Source organism: Oryzias melastigma, linkage group LG6 (genome assembly GCF_002922805.2).
Source record: "Oryzias melastigma strain HK-1 linkage group LG6, ASM292280v2, whole genome shotgun sequence".
NCBI classification, from domain to species: Eukaryota; Metazoa; Chordata; class Actinopteri; order Beloniformes; family Adrianichthyidae; genus Oryzias; species Oryzias melastigma.
This window is the reverse complement of record NC_050517.1, coordinates 7,800,791-7,821,155: the sequence shown is the minus strand read 5'-3', so window position 1 is coordinate 7,821,155 and position 20,365 is coordinate 7,800,791. Positions and strand designations below refer to the sequence as shown.

Genomic DNA, 20,365 nt, shown 5'->3' with positions numbered 1-20,365 from the left:
TGAGACCCCTGGTCTAGAGTTTGTTCATAACATTTGGCTTTAAGAACTAGAGCATATATATTTGGTTTAACATTAACTGCCTTCATTTAGTTTATATTTATTAGAAAGTTTCCAGATTGTTCATGCATATTATGTCTTCCTTCACTCAGCAGCCAGCCTTGGTGTACCACAGGGCTCTGTGTTTGATCCAATTCTGTTTTTTCAAACATGCTTTCAGTCGGGTCCCTTGTTACGCTGATGACACTATGCTGATCAAATAAACCAGGAAAATATTCCTATAGACTTCAAGCATGTTTAAAGGCTTGAATAACTTCTATTTTTCTTTTCATAAATGTAGTTAAATCAGATTGTTGTTTTTCCATTAGAGTGTTTTAGGCACATCCAACAAAAATAATAATCAAACCAGTCTTTATTTATAAACATGATGTTACTACAATTCAGTCCAGGTTATTCCAGTCAAGACAGATCACTTTAATATTATATATGTCAATATAATGAACAGATTACATGGATGGATTTTATGAATAATAGTTTTACTGAAGAAGTAAAGGGTGACATTAGAGAGGAAACAGTTAAAATTAAAAATAGATGTTAGTATCTGTAACAATGGAACAAAACGAAGACATAAAAACCTATCAAATGCCAAATGTGTCACAACTAAAGTGTTTAAATAATGTAACTTCAACAATAACAGCTCAAGGACGAGAATGTGTTTACACACACAAACACACACACAGAGACGGTGACAGTTTTTATTTTTATTTTTGGTGTCTGCCTACTGAACTGAAACAAGAAGTTGGGTTCACAAAAGAGGTTAGATTCCTGTTATTTTTTTCTTTCTTCTTTAAAAAGCTGCCATCTGGTCTAAAATCTTGCAATCAGAGTTCCCTAATGAGTTTCTCTTTCTGTTTGTCTATTCGTCCATTTTTGGGTTGCAAGAGCAGCAGTCTATGCATGATTCCCAAACAACTTTCCTCCCCTGACAGAGCTGGATCTAGCCAGCCCCGGTTGGGGGAGCAGATAGTGTATCGGTGTGTGTGTGTGAGTTTGGGTTGGGGTGTCAAATCCTCCCAAACCCCTGAAATGCGTAACTGCATCTACCCTCTGTATTTACCGGTACTTTGACGTGGGACCGGTACAAATGTGTTGAGGCTCCATTGTTTATTTTTTTGTCCTTCCATCCTTTTTGTGTATTTTTGGTTACTGTCATTCATTTTAAGCCTGTGTATTTATTCGTCTGTTTTTTTGTCTCTTATTTTGTATTATTCAGCTCATATCACAGCACAAAAACTGATGGAAATTCATGTTGGCCAAACATAATACATGCAGCCACATTGCTGCATCGCCAGCACGTATTTTAAGTGCGTCCAAGGCTAAATTTTGTTGTTGGCCACATGTATTTAAAGTTAAATTTAAATTAAAGTCCCATTAGCTGTCACGCTCCTAGGTGTGTGAAACATTTTCTCCGCATTTGCTTGATCCCCTGGAGGAGCGGTGAGCTGCTCACCAACCACTTGGTGTAGGACTGGGTATCAGTTTTAATTTCCAGAAATGATTCAATTCGATTCACAAGAGCCTGAATCGATTCAATTCAGATTTTTTTTTCGATTTTTCAATTCAATTCAATTTTAAGTTTACACATGTATACACATTTGTTTAGAAATACAGTAAAAATCTACTATGTAATACAGTTATGTTAATCTGATCCAGTTCACATACTGTAAAATGTATCAGTGAAATAATGAGATTGTTAATATCATACAGTGTTACATAGATTCTCTAAAGGAGAAGTTCTAACAAAAATGTTCAGATCATTAACATTGTAAACATTGTTCTGCTTCTCCTGGAGGACGTTTCAGTTTGGCCACTAGGTGGCGATCGCGCTATAAAAGCACACCTTATTCAAGAAGAAGACGAAAGTGTGAGGAAAAAGTGATTTTTTTTTTAGACCACAAATAGTTACAAATATTTCCATGAGGACCAATCAAAATCGATGAGAGTGGTAACTTCAGTTCACTGACTCTGAGAACTGTGATAATTATGGTCAGAAAATGGGTGTTTAGTCTGAACTATCATAGTCTGAAGATGTCCCAAGACAGGTGTAAAAATCAGAGTTTTATCACGTACAAACGACGCATCCAAAACACTGTCCTAACCCGTTCAAATAAGTTTTAAAATTGAAGTTTGGAGTTTTTAAACATAAAAAAACAGAACATTTGAAGCTGAAAATAACTACGTTTATTTTTGAATAGCAAAAAGTTTTGGACATTTATATATTTTTTGGCACATGTGTCAAAGTCGACGCCCGAGAGCTGGATCCGGCCCTCCGTGTAATTCTATCCGGCCCCCCAGATCATTTTATTTTATTGTTATAAATGGACCGATTTTATCTTGTGCTTATTTCTAATTTGTATAATTTTGACAAAATATATTTTAGGGAGAGTAAAATATTGAAAGTTATTTAAGGTCTAAATTGATTAATTCTTGAGTAAAATTCCTGCTATTTTATTATTTATAATTACGTTAAAACGTTACGGTTTTAAAGTTTAAAAAATTGGCATTCTGCTAGCTTTTTGGACTATTTTGGCATTTAATCAGATGTTTTAGGCTGTTTTAGAGTTTAGATAATATTTTAGCTACTTGCTAGCTGTTTTGACTTTTTGTTTAAATTTTTTTTGGCTTTTTAGGGTTAGGCTAATATTTATATGCTAGCTTTTTTGGCTAATTTTGGTAAGGCTAATTTGCCATTTCGCAAATACTTTAGCTGGCTATCAGCTTCAGCGTTTTTAGCTATTAACTTAAGCGTTTTCAGCTATCGACATCAGTGTTTTCAGCTATCCATTTCAGCATCTTCACTGGCCAAATTCAGCTTACAGCATTCACACTAGCATTATCGGATATAATGCTATGTATCTATTTCGTAATTAGGTTAAAAAGCTATGGTTTTAACGTTTTAATTTTTTTTTTTAATTAATAAAACAAACAAAAAAAAGAACATCAATTTGAACATCGAGGTATTCCTCACCGTCTTTCCACATCTCAACAAAGACTTTTTTATTGGAGGTTTGTCATAGTAGCAATGATCTTTTTTGGTGACATGGGCATAAATAGTTCAAAACACGTCTTGATGTCCTATCTTTCGTCACATCAAACCTTGTTATTCCAGGGGTCCTTTCCATGACATTTGCAGCAGCTCCGCTGCCAATCAGCTTCTCCTTATAGAGTTCCTTTCATCTTTAGACTGTCTTTCTTCTGGAATAACTTCCTCGCTGGTGACATCAGACCCAGATATGTCTGTGTCCTCCATGTTGTCTTCCTCTTTATAAACCAGTTCATCCATTTTGCTTTTTTTGCTTTGTGCTTTCTTCCTCATTTTACCCTTAAAAAGTACCTGGAACTTGGTTCACTGAAGGTCTTTTTCTCATTTTTGAATTCTCTGAATTGTGAAATGTACTCTCTGCAAGTCACCAATTACGTAATGAAGTTACAGGCCTGGACATGCCCAGATTTGTTTGTTTTGTTTTGCTTTGATCTAGGTAAACACAGCACATAATAAAGACATTAGCTTGCTGTCAGTGTCTGGCCGAAATTACTCTTGAAATTTTTATTTTTTATTTTGATATTATAGTCTTATTTTTAGGATTGGGTCAAAAGTACAGCTTATAATTTGGTCTAGTTTTTTGGGGGGGGCTAAAGGTTCCTGCCATTAAAAAAGCCTTGAAGCAATTAACAGTGCTTTATACGTTTAAACTCAAAATTGGTTTGGTGCTGACCCTGGTTGATCTTTATGCAGATGATGTTTTACTTTAAGACTGACAGTCTTCTGTCTGAAGAGCAGTGACAACTCTGGATAAATCTTCATCCATTTTAGAATCTCAATCAACTGGAACACGTTGGCTTTCTATCAACTTTAATTTACAGTAAACATTACTAATAACAGTTAAATCAGGCAATGTTAAATATTATAGTATCAATTTATCATGGAGAGAAACTAGTTCAACGGTTTGCCTGTGTATGCACTTGATTTGTAACTTGTGTCTGCCTGTTTGTGTGTCACTTTGGATTTATGTGTGCATAAAACTGAATTGTTTCCCCGACCCTTCTGGCTCCTAGCTATTACTGTGGGGACATTTGAAGCTGTAGTGGTATCTGAACGTGTTGTTTTAAGGAGGAGCCTGTCACAAACAGGCAGACAGCTGGTTCCACATGCAGCAGGTTTATTAGTTCAGACAGGAACTAAGCACAGCTAAAAGTCCACAAAGCTAAATCAGAGTCAGGCAGAGGTATATCACGAGCATCCAAAAAGAGACGGGGGTGGTTAGAGTCCAGGCGAGGGTCAGGGCAGGCGGCGGGCAATCAGAGATAGAGCAGGGTCAGGTACACAGAAGATCAGGTCCAGACAGAAATGCCAAGTCATTCAGGCAGGGTGACAAAAACTGTACTTTACACTGAGTCAGGCTCTGTGCAATGCTTTAGTGTCCTGTGGAGGATTGAAAAATGAGATTTGGATGAGCAGCATCCAGGAACTGTGTGCTGGGGTTGCTGGGAGATGTAGTGCAGTCACTGCTCCGGAGATGGTTCCCGCGGGTGATCAGAGAGGGAGACAGAGTGCTTTTTCAGCTATTTCAGCTACATGCTAGCTGTTTTGGCTAAACTAAGTTTTTTTATTTTTTCTTAGGCTAATTTGGCATTTAACTAATATTTTAGCTTGCTATCAGCTTCAACATTTTCATCTATCAGCTTTATTGTTTTTAGCTATTAATTTCGCCATCTTCAGCAGCCAAATTCAGTTTACAGCATTCACACTAGCATTACTGCAGGTAATACTATATATCTAGTTCATAATTATGTTAAAAAGTTACGGTTTTCAAGTTTTAATAATGTAGTTTTAGAGTGTTCAATAAATGTTTATCCTGTTCGCCCTCTGATCTAAGGTGTGTTTTGGATTTTAGCCCCTTGTGCGGTTGACTTTGACACCCCTGCACTGTGGAGAGACCTGGTGCTGCCTGGAAAACTAAAAAAGAAAAGAAAAATTATGGATGCTTTAATAACAAGTATTTAGACTTGTTTTATCTTAATTATTAGGTCATATCCAAAGCTAAAGTGATGTTTATGTATACTGCGGAAGTTAACCAGGAAGTTGACAGAAATACTTTACAGCAGGGGTGTCAAACTCAAGTCCTCGAGGGCCGACGTCCTACTGGTTTTCCAGAAATCCTGCCTCATCTGCTGCTGATTACCTGGATCAGGTGTGTTTGGCCAATAAAGAGCTTCAAAGGCAGGTTGGTTGGAAAACATGTAGGACACCGGCCCTTGAGGCCTGGAGTTCGACACCTGTGCTTTACAGTGACATTGTTAACCTGTCATTAACTAATGACTGAGTCTGTCTGTAAACACTCACCGAGCGATCACATTTGAAGCAATCAAACTGCTTTCTTAGGTAAAACAAATATCCATCCATACCTTATCTGTGGATAACACAACAACATTTCAAGTTGTTCGTCTTTATCATTCTTTTCTTCACAGCTGCTGCTTCATTTAAAGTAATAAATATCATTTTTGTCTTTCAAAATTTTGTGTTTATCTGTTATGTTTTGTTGACTCTGATCGGTGACGAAACATTGAAATAAGGACAAAAAAACAAATTCTGCATCTCTTTATTGCCTGTTAAAAGCAGAACAGGTTTTAACATTATTTTCCTAACCTATAGAGCTTTAAACAAAAAGTTCCATCTTCTTATCATCTTCTATCCCAATAATAAGCACTTTTCCTCTTTTGAGAACTCACATTTTTTCCAGTTCAGGGGGCAAACATTTCTTTGAGAGTTCACTTTGTTGTGTCTGATAAAGTGTGGAGTTCATCTTAGTGTCCCATGTTGCTGTGGAGGTTCCAGGATCTCCAGACCCTGACCTCCTTCCTCTCGTATTTGCACTGATTTTGTTTTCCCCACAGGGAGTTTGCAAAGACAATTAAGCGTCCATTCTCTGTGTACTACAACCCGTACACACAGAGCGTGGACCTGCTCAAAGACACGCGCAGCATCGAAAACGTGGTGCAGGACCTGCGCAGCGACCTCACCACCGTCTGCGACGCTCTGGGGAAGATGAACACCTACCTGGGCATCTGAAGCCCCACCCTCACATGCTTCAGGATTTATGAATGTCTCAAAGCATCGCTCCTCATCATTTGTTCATGTATAACCTGATGTTCTGTGAGTCCAAGACAGAACTCAAAGGTCCAGTCAAAAACCACTTCCTGCGTGGTGTGGATGAAGTCGGTTATGTGTTCCAAAGTATGCAGGTGGAGATCTGTTCTGCCTGAACAACCAGAACATCCCTGGTTCTGCCCGTGGTTCGGGATCAGGACGCATAGTGGTTAGATCTTACGTGTTTGTTTGGTTTTGATTGTTGCCTTGCTCTGTTGTGTCATGTTGTATTTCTGTGAAGTGACTTCTGAACACTTTCTGCTGACCTGAACCAATAAAATGACCCTCTGGACCTGCTGTCTTTGTTTCTGTCTCTGAAACTTCATGGATGAATCTACTAATCTCATAGAGGCTTGCTGGACCAGAACCTACAGCAGCCTAGTGTTCTGCTCCCTCTGGACCAGAATCTCCTCTGTCGGCCCATCTACTATAGCAGCCAGAGCAGAGTTGAATTCTGTGAGGAACTCAGAAAACATGAAGTTCCCTTTCACTTCTGCACCAGTAGTATCCCATAACCACCACCTGCCATAGAATAGGATGTCCAAAGCCATGAACCAGTGAAGCCTTAGGTGAAAAACTCCATCGATTTATTTAAAAGTTCAAATAGAAAAACACATCTTGTTTAATTTTTCAATAATTTGAACGTGAATGCACCATCTGCATGAATATCTGAAAACCACAGACTGTATATGAGAACTGGACTGAGTGCCCCCCCAGAATTCAAGTACCACTGGTTCTATAGAGAAATAAACAGCTGTAACTCAGTCATTTGATACCGATACAGATATCTGATGCCTTTTTAGCATCTTGTTAATCCCCATTTTGTTCTTATTTTTTCTCTTGTTCAAATGATTTATTTTATAAACTGACTAATCAGGCGCCTCAATAAAAGTATGCGATCTCACATCCAATGGTCAAAGTGTGTGATCAACACAGTGATAGAGATGTAGACTTCAAACAAGCTCGGTCCTGATTGGTTAAAGTGGTTCTGTCAGTGAAAGTTCTCATTCATCCCGGTGACGTCTTGAAGTTGAATCATAGAAACTGGAATTAATTTCTTACTTGAAACGTTTCGCCGCTCATCTAAGAGGCTTCATCAGTCGGAGTGCGACTGCTTTCAGTTCCACATGTGTATCCTTCAGGTGGGATGCAACCATTTCTACCCATCAATGGCTCATTAAGGGAAACAAAGACGAGGCACCAGAAGGAAAGCCTCTCCTTTCTCCATCACAGGGTAGTTGGGCGTGGGGCGCTGGAGTTTTGGTCCTCTTTGGAATGAATGAAAGGGCAGCATGTAAATAGGAGACATTGTGTCTGAGATCTCCCCCTCTTTGGATTGTTAATATGTACATGGCTTACTTCTTTGACCCCTCCTTCAAACCAACTTCTCTGTCAATGATTTGTCTATTTTGGTCTTTAATGAGTGTCCTTTGTCTTTTACTGTACATGAGAATAAACAGCAGAAAGGGGGGGGGGGGTCTGCTGAGTTGGTACATTCTCTTGTGTAGTGACTCCATTTGCAGTTCTGAGCATTCTCATTTCATACTTTTCTTTGGGGTGTAAGATATTTGGCCTGAACCAGTTTCTGCCTCAGTGTGTTGATTGGTTTGTAAAGGTTTTGTATTTGGTGTTTGGCAAAAATCTTCTTCAGTTTGTCAGAGACACCAGAGACGTATGAAATGACCAGTGCTGGGGTAGTGAATTACAAAGTAAAAAATGACAGTAATTTAATTACTTTTGTCAGAAATACGCCAACATAATGAATTACAGTTAAATGTTGGTAATTACATTACAGTGGCTGCTCTACAGAAACCCTCATTACTCACATTTTAGAGCAGTGAAACCATAGGCGACTAATAAAACTTTAACTTGTGTAAAAAAGTAGGCTCTGACATTGTCTCTTGGTTAAATGAAACAAAAAGGACACTAATAAAAAGAGTTACTGGTGCATGCAGTAATGCAGAGTTGGAGATTGGTCAAAGTAAGATGTAAAAGAGCATAAATAGGTTGTGGACAAATTCATTGGTATGGGCAACTGGAGATATTCAAATTATTTCCAATTTATTAAAATCATAAAAACATTTCATATAAGTGTAGTTATGTCCTCGGAATGACCTTTCCAGTCAGTGAGCAGCCTGTCTATACACTATGTACAATATTAAGTACATATTTTCATGTTCATGTGGTGAAACTAATGAAGTGGCACTAAAATAAACCTGATTGTTTTTGTGTAGCCTCACATTTTTGTTTTGTAGATCTTACAATGACGTCTTGTTTGTCTTCACTTTATTCCTTTGAGAATTTAAGCAGAAAAAGAAGGAAAGGAAAGTAACGAGTAATGAATTACTTTTGTATTACGGAAAGAGTAAAGTAATTTAACCCTTTGACACCTCAGTTTAAGCTTAATAGATCAATAATCAATTAGTAAAAATATAAATCGATAAAGCTAAAGCTAGCTAAAGTCCACTAGTTTGATGCTAATGTTTAATGGAATTTCCCATAGGATGGCTAATGCTAACGCTCGGTCGACCTAAACATACATTGCTGACTAAATGAACATCTTAATAAACTCACAGGCATCAATTTTCCAAACTCTTGTAAGGAAATATTTTTAAAGTCACTATTTGTGGTCTAAACATTGTTTTTTGCTCATACTTTCTTCTTCTTCTGGAATAAGGCGTAATGCTATAGCACGATTGCCACCTAGTGGCCAAACTGAAACGTTCTCCAGGAGAAGCAGAACAATGTTTACAATGTTAATGATCTAAACATTTTAGTTAGAACTTCTCCTTTAGAGAATCTATGTAACACTGGATGATATTAACAATCTCAGTATTTCACTAATACATTTTACAGAATGTGAACTGGATCAGATTAAAATGAATATTCAAACAGATTATTAATGTATTTCTAAACAAATGTGTACAAGTGTGTAAACTCAAAATTGGATTGAATTGAAGAATTGAAAATTATGAGAATCGAATCAATTCAGGCTCCTGTGACTCTAATCAAATCGTTTCTGGCAAATATAATCAATACTCCGCCCTAATCAGAACCAGGAGCGGCTCATCTGAAACAACCCAACCAACATTAACCGACTCCGTCACAGTGGTTGATGAATAACAAAAGAAGCCTGAGCTGCACAGAGACAGAAATGACTGAGGACACAAACTCTAATCTGAGGCCAGCGAAGCTTAGAACCAGCAGCTCAGTTCTGCTTTGAGGTGTCCAATCCCGCCCACACTTTCAGGGTCAGTCCCAGCCGGACTCCTCCCTCTCAGCCCTGCAGGAAGCTCCACCCACCTGCTGCAGCCATAAACCGACACATCTTGTCTGTTTGCTGGCATTCGTCCTGTTGCTTTCACTTCCCCCTCTGGCCTTCTGCCTCAGTGAGCGTGGTAACTTCCTCCTCCGGTCCTCTGTCACCTTTTGACTGCTCTGTGGGGACTTTCAATTCACAAACTGGATCTAGTCTTGAAACTGGGAGCCCTTCAGTCAGGATGCAGCAGAACGTGTGAGCTGTGGGTCTTCTCTGGGTTTGGTCGTGATGGCAGAACCTCCAGGGGGCGCTGGAGACCCAGCAAAGATGAACTGGTTCAGTCCAGGTATGTCCTTTCACTTCCCTCTGCTCAAGGGAGAGATAATTTTTACTTCTTTTTCAGAGACGTAAGCAGCTTAGAAGCTCCCCTTAAACACACTGAAGACATCGCACTTGTCCTTTGCCATCACAGACACTCAACCGACAGACCAGCCTCCATCTTTGTAGTTCCTAGACATTAACCTCTGCAGTGGAATTTGCTAATTTGACACACACATACAAATACACACACACTTCTCCTTTGTCTGTTGGTTCCTCGCCACTTCCATCTAACCATCTTCCCTGCATCCTCCTCTCTAACAAAACCTCTGGTCCTTCTCTTCTACATCCATGAACCTCTTGATTCTTCCTCTGGACCTCTTTCCTGGTACTACCAACATCATCTCTGTTCCTCCTCTCATTGTGTTCAAACCATCTCCATCTGCTCCGCTGCATTTATCTCCAACGCATCTATCTGTTCCTCTGATGGATTAATTCCTGATCCATTCTGGTCACTGCTAGAGAGAACCTCAACATCTTCATCTCTGCTTCCTCCAGCTCTGCCACGTCTCTCATTAGGATCCCAGTTTGCTGTTTTCATTGGAAGAAAGTTTTTTTTTATATTGCTCTTGTTTTTCTATCAAAAATGTCCAGTGAGGCCTTGCTGTTAAAGGTTTCAAAGACAAATGTTCATTTTTGTTCTTACTAACGTGTGTTACCTTATTGAATAAAGATTCAAAATAAATAAATAAAACAATTTTCTTTATTTTCTCCTTTCTGTTTCACAACATCCAAAAAAATATTGTATTTGGCACCATGAACCGGAATCCCATTTAGATTTTGAAAGAAAAAGTTTGAGCACCCCCCCAGTCTATATGAAGAATATCAGTCTATTAATATCAAAGGAACTGTGTTCACTCATCAAACACTCCTAGTGCCTAAAACGCTTGAAGATGTGAAAATTGACAATTTTCCTCCTCCCTATTGCACATTCATGGATGGGAGACAGCTGGTGGACAGATTTTATCACCACCTAAGATCAGATCAAAGAATCACCTGAATTCAGATCTGTTGTTCTGCTGGTCTGGTGTGCATTAGTTAAGTTGGTGATTGTTTTTTTGTTTTTTTCCCCCTCTCTATATCTATGTTTCCATCATATTTCTCTCAGGTATGTTTTGTTCCCGTCTGCTGGACCAGTAGTTGGTAGTATCATTAGAAAAGCCACGACATGCTGCCACTGTTACATTCACTGCCTTATCTCTGATATACATGAGGTGTCGTTTCCACAGATGGTAGCATCATTTTGTCAAGAATTGCGTTGTTAGGAGGTGGTGACACAGTATTGAGTCAGTATTTGAGAAGCCAGGATTGCTTGTGCTTTTCTTGTGGTCATGTGACCCGTTTAATCTAGCAACGTAACACAACACCATTACTTTGTGTACTTGTGCTGCCCTCTTGTGAAAACCCCTGGTTTTTACATGACAGCAGGTCCTTCTGTGTGCTGTTGTTGTTTCAGTCAGGGGTCACCACAGGACACCTGCTCTGATTCACACAGATCTTTTGGCTGAAACTTACCCTTCCTGGCACAACCCTAGTTCATACGGGCTGGAGACCAGCTCAAAGACTGGAGACTAGCGCTGGGTATCGCAAATAAATTCCAGAATCGATTCGATTCAGATATTTTTCTCTCATTCTTTCAATACACTCACTTTTATTCAATTCAATTTTGAGTTCACAAACATGATAAAGTTTGAGTTTTTGAGTTTCCGATAACAAAGAGGGCCTCATTTGTCTTTAGCTTTTCTGTTTTTTTAGAGTTGTTGTGGCCGTCAAAACAGCAGGAAACAACAGTTTGTGTTCACCTTGTAAATTTGAAGCTGAGAGACCCATCCTGCATCCATGTCTTCATGTGTGTTTCTGTCAGGTGAATTCTCCAGTTTAACCACTAAGGAGCTGCAGCAGAACCTGCGACTGGAGAAGCGCAGGGAGCGACCCGTCCAGCTGTTGTTTGAGATCCCGTCGTCTCGGATTGTCCATCAGGCCATTAGCAAACATGTGGTGAGTCTCCTCAGAGAAAAGCAGAACTTCAGCCTTCAGTCTCCACACTGTAACCAAACACAAACATGTTAAGAGACAGAGTCTGACATGCAGTTCATCTGAGCCAGGCTGGAGAGGGTTTGAGCTTGTTTATGGTAAATGGTGTATACTTGTGTTGCACTTTAATGTCTTCCTTAGAGCCCCAAAGTGCTTTACAGACACAGTCCTATTCACACAAAGCCAAACACTGGCGAAAAACTACAACCACCAGGAGCAATGTGGGGTTTTTGCCCAAGGACAATACAGCAAATGGGCAGTGTGGGAGCCAAAACTGTGATCTTCTGATCACAGGTCACCCCGTAGACCAGGGGTCTCAAACTGGCAGCCCCCTCGGGCCATTTGTGGCCCTCAAGTCGATATTTTGTGGCCCCCGCCTTACTATGAAAGTTCAATGTTTACTAAGCAATATCTTCTGCATGTCCACACATATGTGATGATAGCTTTGTATTTGCTCTGTGATGTTTCAGCTTTATGCTTAAAACTTTTGTCGCTATTGTCGTTGGATCTGTCCTCAGAAAACTCCTTAGCAACAGTTGCTAGTGTCGTTAGCTCGTGTTGTTTCACATGACACGCATAAGATATTACTTAGTACTACATAGACAAGAACAAATGTTCAATAAGTTTGTTCAGTAGACATAAACAATAGACCAAATATATAGACAGCCCAGCCAGCAAGGCCAAATGGCCCCATATGGTCTAAAAGTGGGTAGAAAATTTGGGTCCCAAATGGGTTTGTCCACAGTTTCCATGGTGGCCCATCTGTGTTTGCCCACATTGGCTTAAGTGGACACTCAATGGATAGGCTCACTATGCTATCCAGTCACCTGGTGGACCTCAGAGCTCACTAGCTCAATACGGCAGAACTCGCTAGCTTGCTACAGCAGAGCTTCCCAGCTCGATACAGCGAAGCTCACTAGTTCGCTGCAGAGGAGCACGCTAGCATGCTACAGTGGAGCTCACTAACTCAATACAGAGGAGCTTGCTATAGCAAAGGTCGCTAGCTCGCTGTAGAGGAGCACTCTAGCATGCTACAGTGGAGCTCACTAGCTCAATACAGTGGAACTTGCTAGCTCATTACAGAGATGCTTGCTAGCTTAATACAGAGGAACTCGCTACAGCAGAGCTTGCTAGCTCAATACAGGGGGGCTCACTAGCTTGCTGTTAACGAGCTCTCTAGCATGCTACAGTTGAGCTTGCTAATTTTCTACATAGGAGCCGCTAGTATGACACAGTGGAGGTCGCTAGCTCGCTAGAGAAGAGCTTGCTAGCACGCTATGCTGTCCACTGGGCGACTGGCTAGCATAGCAAGCTAACCCACTGAGTGTCCACTTAAGCCAATGTGGGCAAACACAGGTGGGACCACCACAGAAACTGCAGACAAATCCAATTGGGGTCCAAATTTTCTGCCCACTTTTAAACCATATGGGGCCCACTGGGCCTTGCTGGCTGGGAGTGGACACAAAAACATCATTTTGGCATAAATCGAACCCCACATGGCCCAGCCTCAGCCAGACTCTGCCTTCAGTGTCCCCAAGGTCAATTTTTTGTTTGGCAGTTTTAGAGCCCTACTGTAGACTAATGATTAGTAGCAGTTCCTTCCCTGAGATAGTTGCAGATGTTCCTCCTCTCGTTTCCACAGCTGAGCTGTTCCCCAGAGATCTACTTATCTTCCTCTTCCTCTGCCTGTCTGCAGGTGCATGAAGTTGTGGTGATGCGCTCCGGCAGCTTTGACTCTCGCCGGGTTTCTGTGGAGAGGCGCTACAGTGACTTCCGTGAGCTCCACCACAAACTGCAGGAGGAGTTTAGGGAGGAATTGGAGGAGGTGCAGCTCCCCCGTAAGCTTCTGACCAGGAACTTCAGCCTCGAAGCCATGTCAGAGCGGCGGCTGGCTCTCCAGGACTACCTGTCGCAGCTCTTTGCTCTGCGCTGCATCAGGCACTCTCCCCTGTTTGCTGAGTTTTTCACCACACAGGAGCAAAGGCAAGCGCATGTGCTGCTGAGAGCGGGCCAGTTCAAGGCAGCTCTGGAGCTGCTGCAAACTATCCTGGAGATCCAGGACAAGCTGCTGCTGTGGCAGAAGCCCACCCTGCAGGTACCGACCCTGTCAGCGCTTGTGGTGTGTTACCGGGACCTGGACCAGCCAGAGGAGGCCATCTGCACTGCTAACAGAGTGCTTCCAATAGTCAGACGCTACGGGCTGCGGGTCTACAGAGCTGCACTGCTGGAGCTGATGGTGGACCTGGGATACCAACTGGGTCAACCTGTGGCCCAGCTACAGGAGGAGCTGACTGTCTTGAGAGACTCTGAGAGGGGAGAGGCAACGCAGCGCTCCCTGAAGGAAGTGGTGATCAGCAACTTCATCTGAGAGGATTATTTAATATGTCATTGAAAAAAAACAGCCGATACACGGCCCAGATGGATCAGTTTGTGATGAACAAACATTCTTGTAAAAGTTGATAGTTTTTTAGATAAGGGTTCTCTAGAGTTCAATATGTTCCTTTTAATCAAACGCATTGTTGTTCAGGCTTTTAGTGACAACACTGAGACATTCTATGACCTGTGTTTTATAGTTTGCTTTATGATCTGACTTTTACTATTATATATTATATTATTATTATTATTATATTTTATTGTATCTTATTTTATTTTATTTGTTTGAACAAAAATAGGCTATTTTGATACAATCAGTGGTTGTCATGAAGTAGCTTACAAATAAAGTTTTTTGAATCCACGTCACGTAACAATTTAAGCTTTTTTTTTTATTTTTTTTTTTATTAACAAATTCAAGATTATATGTCTCAATGAAAATGACAAAACCCAATGAGGTTATTCACTTGAGATGACACGCAGGCTTTTTACTTTTGTCCAAGAAACGTAAACAGCAACGCCATATTGGAATGGTATAAAAACAATGAGACATGGCTTAGCAGAACCAGTAAAATGACCATAAAATGCTTAATTTTGGTAGGATTTTAAAAAGGAAAAAATAGTGATCATCAGAAAAATAATTCCCAGGTCATGGTAATAATGTTTTTGTATAAAGTGCAACAAATGAATGACATTTCAACTTTTTTTTTTATTTTTTTTTTTTTATAAATAAATAGGTTATTATTTAGGAAACGCAATGCGTACCTGATGCATGGTTGTGATTTTTTTCAAACCTAAACACAGAAAAAGATTTGCACAAACTAACTGTTAGACTCCTCGGTCTGTGTTTATAAAAGGATCGGTGAGTAGCTGACATTGCCGCAGATTGCTAGAGCCTGTTGAATATGGGCCCAGAGCAGCGCAACATGGTCTGAGCCCACTGACAACAGTGCAGCCTATTTGACAGCCCCGCTGGTCCCGATGGTCCCCCAGACGGGAGAGAGGGCCCAGTGAGCCTTCTATCCATGGCCCCAGAGCAGTGGGACCCGGGCAGCACCCGCTTTAAAGCCAGCAGCGGCCAGGACTGTATTGTCAAACTGGAGATGGTTGCGACGGAACGCCGCAGGGTAAATTAACCCGGCAGGGGTGGCAACGCGAGGTTGGTGGCTCCCTTTCAACAAGCGGATCCCACCAGCCTCTATCAGAAGGACTTGCGGGTCACCGGTGTGACAGCAGGCAGATGGTCTTTCAAACGACACATTTCCCGGTCCACCCATTGGACGGGAATTCAGCACTGGAGTCTTCCCTCTTCACTACTGAGGAAATCCTCATTAGTTTATTTTTCTCCACTTAGTAACCTGATTACCAACAGGTCGTCTGGTCTGATCTGAGGTCTAGCACACATAAATACTACGGCCATCCTCCATAAAACGAAAAAGATCTCTTGTCCCACCAGAAAACGTGGAAATAGTGTGAACTCTAAAGCTACCATTGACTTTGAAAAGGCTACAAGGTCATTCTAAACGTTCACTATTGAGAGTGAACTCACTCGGATCTAGTTAAAATGTTTTATAGAAGTTCTTCTTTATCAGCTGACAGCAATAATTTTCCAGTGAAAAGTCACATTTTTGTTTTTCCAGCTCTAAGCAGTAAATGGCATCTATACCCTTCCAATATGGCGTCCACTTTGCGTACGCAACAAGCTTGCATGTCATCTCTAGTGATATAACCGTTATATATTAAGTCTATGGATATAACTCGTTGGGTATACTCATTGGGTGTACCATCTTAGAAGCAACATACAGTAATAAAATTTGCGCAGCCAATAAAAAAATAAAAAACATGTAAAATAAAAAATTGTGGTGTATTAATTAAAACAACCCAAAATTATAAATAAACAAAAATTTAAGTTCTGCTTGGGTTTTGTGGACTAGTGTTTAATACTATTAATTAATTTATTTTTATTTTGTTGTAGCTACATATCAAACTTTTAGCTTGAGCTTTACTGTTCTGTGAAAGAGTTACTAAATAATTAAATAAATAAATTGGGAAAAAAGAACGTCTCGACTCTTCGGTGGTTGATTACTCAGGCCTGCATCCATTGCGCATGCTCGACTATTGACAACATGTCTTCTCCAGCGCGCGAGGCGTTTGTTTGGCTGAAGTAACCGACGGCGTCCTGTGGATTGGTTTGATCGGTTAAGGTTAGTTTAGTGCGGTCAGTCTGTTGGTGTTAACCGGAGAACCATGGCGGTCGACGGAGTGAAACTGTCCAAGAATCTGCTGCGGATGAAGGTACATGCTAATGTCTTGCTAGCATCATTAGCTCGGCCTCAGGTGTGTTCTGATGCCTTTGGGTCGTCATATTCTGACAGACGCATGTCTCATTTCCAATCAAGGATCTTGCTAATTTAACTAAAGCAACTTAAAGTCTAGATTCGACAGGTTTGGGCATTGTTTGGGCTTGAGAGTGTAGTAGTTTAATTGCTACTACTTTCGATTGAAAGGTGCTTATTACTGGTTAATGTGTTCAGAAAGATGAACCACAGGTGGGTTAGATTTAGTTTGATTCTTGGGTTCTCAAGGTTTGATGATTAACCTTTAGGTCACGTGATCATGAGGATGGACTAGGATAGTTAGTCTGGTTTTGTGTTGGCTGGCAACAGCCCAGAGAAGAGTGGGATGATCTGAGCGTAACCTGTGGCTGCAGTTCATGCAGAGAGGGCTGGATGCGGAGACGAAGAAGCAGCTGGAGGAAGACGAGAGACGGATCATCAGCGACGAGCACTGGTATCTGGACCTGCCCGAGCTCTGCACCAAAGAGTACGTGTCTGTCCTCATGCACGCCTGCAGGAGTGCAAACGCTCACTGTGCTGATGGTGACCTCTGCTCCTTCATCAGGACTCTGCTGGTGGAGGAGGAGAGCTTCGTTCCCTGTGAGGACTTGCAGTTTGGCCGGATCTCCTTCAGAGGCTTCAACCCAGCGGTGGAGGTGAGGTCCGGTGCGTGTGCATGTATGTGCGTGCATGTGCGCCCTGGCCTGACCTGTCTGTTGCCCTCACAGAAACTGATGGCCTTGTTGAATCCAAAAGATGAAGACGAAGAGGAGATGGATGTGAGCTGCATGCAGACTGATGTCACAGATGAAGAGATGGCCCTGAGGTACACCTCCTCTTCCTCGTGTTCTCTGATGGGGTTCCCAGAAGGTCGGTTCCAGTTCTGGAACCAGAGCCGGAGCCTGATAAATTCTTTGTGTTTCAGCTGCTAAAACACTGACTCTGAACTGGTTTTTAACAGAAACTAGCTCTGTTCTGGAAAGTCTCAGACCTCCTTATTTGGGATGAGCTTTTAATGTTAGTGTGTTGTGCCTTTTCTTCTCCACACATAGCAAACTGTGTTCCCAGAACTAGACAGAAAAATTTACACTTTTTGTGTTGTATTCCGCCTGGTTCACACTGGACGGGGAAGCGCTGGAAAGCGGCGCGGAACGGAGGCCGCTTCCATTCAGCACAACTGTTGACTGATGGTGTGGCTCACACCAGGCGCGGAGTGCTGTGGTCCTCCGGAACCCCAGGGTCACACGGCTAACGTTACAGCTCCGATGCGAGCGCCGCAGTCTTTAAGTAAGTTTAAAAGTGCGAGATGAAATCCCACTGCAGGCGTTCACGTCCTGCGTCTGCGGTCAGGCCTCGTTGGGTTTAAATTTTCGCCGGATGACGCAGCTGAACTGCAACAAACAAAGGGGGATTAGTGTGAACGTATGTGAGTTTGGAGTTTTGCGAGGTCAGCAGCAAAGTCTGTGGCTGCAGCCATTCAGTAGCTAATATGAGCCATATGCTGTGGCTAGACTGCTCCCGCATTGCACCTGAGGTGTAACGTTAGCTGTGTGAGCTCCAGGGAAGATTCACGCCGTGCAGCAGGTCATTTCGGCGTCTGGTCTATGTATTTTACATCAAGATACATGAGAAAATCAGATTTATTTTCAAAACATAACCAAATTTTCACAATATAACACAGCAATTGATATATGTGACCATATTTTTGTATCTAAACCAACTATAGAGATGAAAATAAACATGCAACGTTAGTGGGCTGACTCCGGAGCAGGGGGCGGTGTTGGGTTTTGGGTGTAATAAAACAACAAGAGAGGCAGAGAGCAGGAACACGGGTAATATTTTTAGGTTATTCATTTACCCATGATGGCAAAAACAAAAAAACCTCTTGCTTTCGCTGTCGACTGTTATGGAAATGTGCCCATCTCGTGCGAATTGCAGGATAGAACGGACGCCGTGAGCACTCCGCCCCGCTTCCGTGTCCAGTGTGAACCTAGCATAAGGATGTCCAGTGTTCATGATGCAGCTTTAAAATGCTTTGAATTTTATCATTATGACTGAAAAAAGTTTATTTTCAAGTATAAAAAAAACAGTTAAAGCTGTGTTTGTCAAATTTCAAACACGAAGTAGAAGAAATATAACAAAGCGCAGCCTTTTCAGCGTTACGGTAGGTTCACACTGGACGCGCAAGCAGGGCGGCGTGTGCGCGGCATCCGCTCTCTCCTGCAATTCAAACCAGACGCGCGTTTTTCCGCGACAGTTGACATGCGCTTCTGCAAGAGCTTTTGTTTTATGTTTTTTGTCATCATGGGTAAATCAATAACCTAAAAATATTCCCCCATGTTTCTGCTAAGAAGAACTGCTCTCTGCCTCTCTCTTGTTGTTTTTTTACACCCAAAATCCAGCCCCACGTCCCGCTCCGGAGTCGGCCCTCAACAATGATCTGTGTGTGTTTATTTTAACCTCTACAATCTGTTTAAAGTAAAAAACACGGCGCGAGCCTTCCGCGGAGGATCGCGGCGCTCCGCGCTTGGCATGAACTACACCAGGTTAACGAGGGCGCCGAATGGAAGCGGCCTTCGTTCCGTGCCACTTCCACATCCAGTGAACCAGGCGTTGGTTTAAGAAAACCGAGTTTATCAGGTGATTTGACTTGGATGAAGATCAGAACACATTTTATGACAAATTCATGCAAAAATCCAAGTAATCCTAAAGTAGTCACATACTCCAACCTGGTGGTCATCGTGGGATGAACTACATTCGAACTCTACTACGTGATACTGGGCTACCAACGACCATTCCGCCTGACAAAAGATCTGTAACAACGTGGGGGTTGACGTCGCAGCTCCAGTGCCGACGTAGAGCAAGAGAAAGAAAGTCACATACGTATTCTTGCAACTGGAACTTTTACTGAACTGAAATCTTTTAAGTCTTTTTTTTTCAATAAACTAGAAATAATACAAATTTCTCCACCCTTCAATTCCTCCCAAAAAAATAAATCTATATTTCCGCTCACTTCCTCCATCTTACTTTGACTGATCTCCAACTCTGCAGTTGTGGGCATGTCAGTAACTTTTTGTTTATTTAACCAAAAGGAAATGGATTTGTTTTATTAGTTACCTGTAAGGGTTTTACTGCAGGCTCTGCTGTCAGCTCAGGTGAGAACCAGCGTCTTGTGATCCGTTTCAGGTACGAGAGTTTGGTTGGAAGCATGAAGAAGAAATTTGCAAAGAAGCGGGAGAGAGCGGCCATGGACCAGAACGACATCAACCACGAGATGGACTCGGAGAAGAAGAGGACTTTTCTGAAGCCTCAGGACTGAACCAGGTCCGGGTTTAGGTTCTTCTCAGGGAGATGGGGTGACGGAATTCCCGTCTTCAGTTAAAACGGTCGTTTCTGTGCACCTGATAAGCCACTTCCTGGTTCATAAGATCTCTCCTGTTTGTCATGCTAGTGCTACCTCCTGGGTCAGTCTGGAGGTTCTGAGCATGCTCAATGGTATCAGTTGATTTACATTTTGGAATGAACTGAGCTTCAGTTCAGCACTGGGTTCTGTTGCTCTCCTCAGGGAGGAGCTCATTGTCAGCAGCATGTTATAATGCTGCAGCGCCTCCTGCTGGCTGAGCTGTCTTTTTTTTTTTAAATAAAGCTTTTAAACCAGTTTTTGTTCTATTTGACATCATTTTTCTGAACCGATCCACTAAATAAGGTTCAAATTTCTTCACTGAACCGTGACCCAGTCCATCAGAACTTCCACAGAACCCACATGAAGCTGAACCTTCACTG

At 41.7% G+C, this 20,365-nt stretch overlaps 3 protein-coding genes across 3 annotated transcripts in view; all 3 read left to right on the top strand.

The window, feature by feature from the left end:
• Positions 1–6,497, top strand: part of LOC112141172 (tryptophan 5-hydroxylase 2) — a 16,593-nt gene extending 10,096 nt beyond the window's left edge. Inside the window, exon 11 of the mRNA XM_024264255.2 lies at positions 5,953–6,497. Within this exon, the coding sequence (XP_024120023.1) occupies positions 5,953–6,127 (175 nt within the window). The 3' untranslated portion in view covers positions 6,128–6,497. The remainder of the gene's footprint in view (positions 1–5,952) is intronic.
• Positions 6,498–9,546: 3,049 nt separating this feature from the next.
• snx20 (sorting nexin 20) lies at positions 9,547–14,611 on the top strand. Its single transcript, XM_024264259.2, has 3 exons — positions 9,547–9,810; positions 11,707–11,840; positions 13,573–14,611. The coding sequence occupies exons 1-3, from the start codon at positions 9,753–9,755 to the stop codon at positions 14,242–14,244; spliced, it is 864 nt and encodes a 287-aa protein (XP_024120027.1). The 5' UTR covers positions 9,547–9,752; the 3' UTR covers positions 14,245–14,611.
• Positions 14,612–16,311: 1,700 nt separating this feature from the next.
• On the top strand, positions 16,312–20,240 carry mphosph6 (M-phase phosphoprotein 6). The gene is made up of 5 exons (XM_024264260.2): positions 16,312–16,541; positions 16,957–17,069; positions 17,148–17,238; positions 17,311–17,408; positions 19,769–20,240. The coding sequence occupies exons 1-5, from the start codon at positions 16,494–16,496 to the stop codon at positions 19,899–19,901; spliced, it is 483 nt and encodes a 160-aa protein (XP_024120028.1). The 5' UTR covers positions 16,312–16,493; the 3' UTR covers positions 19,902–20,240.
• Positions 20,241–20,365: the final 125 nt, after the last annotated feature.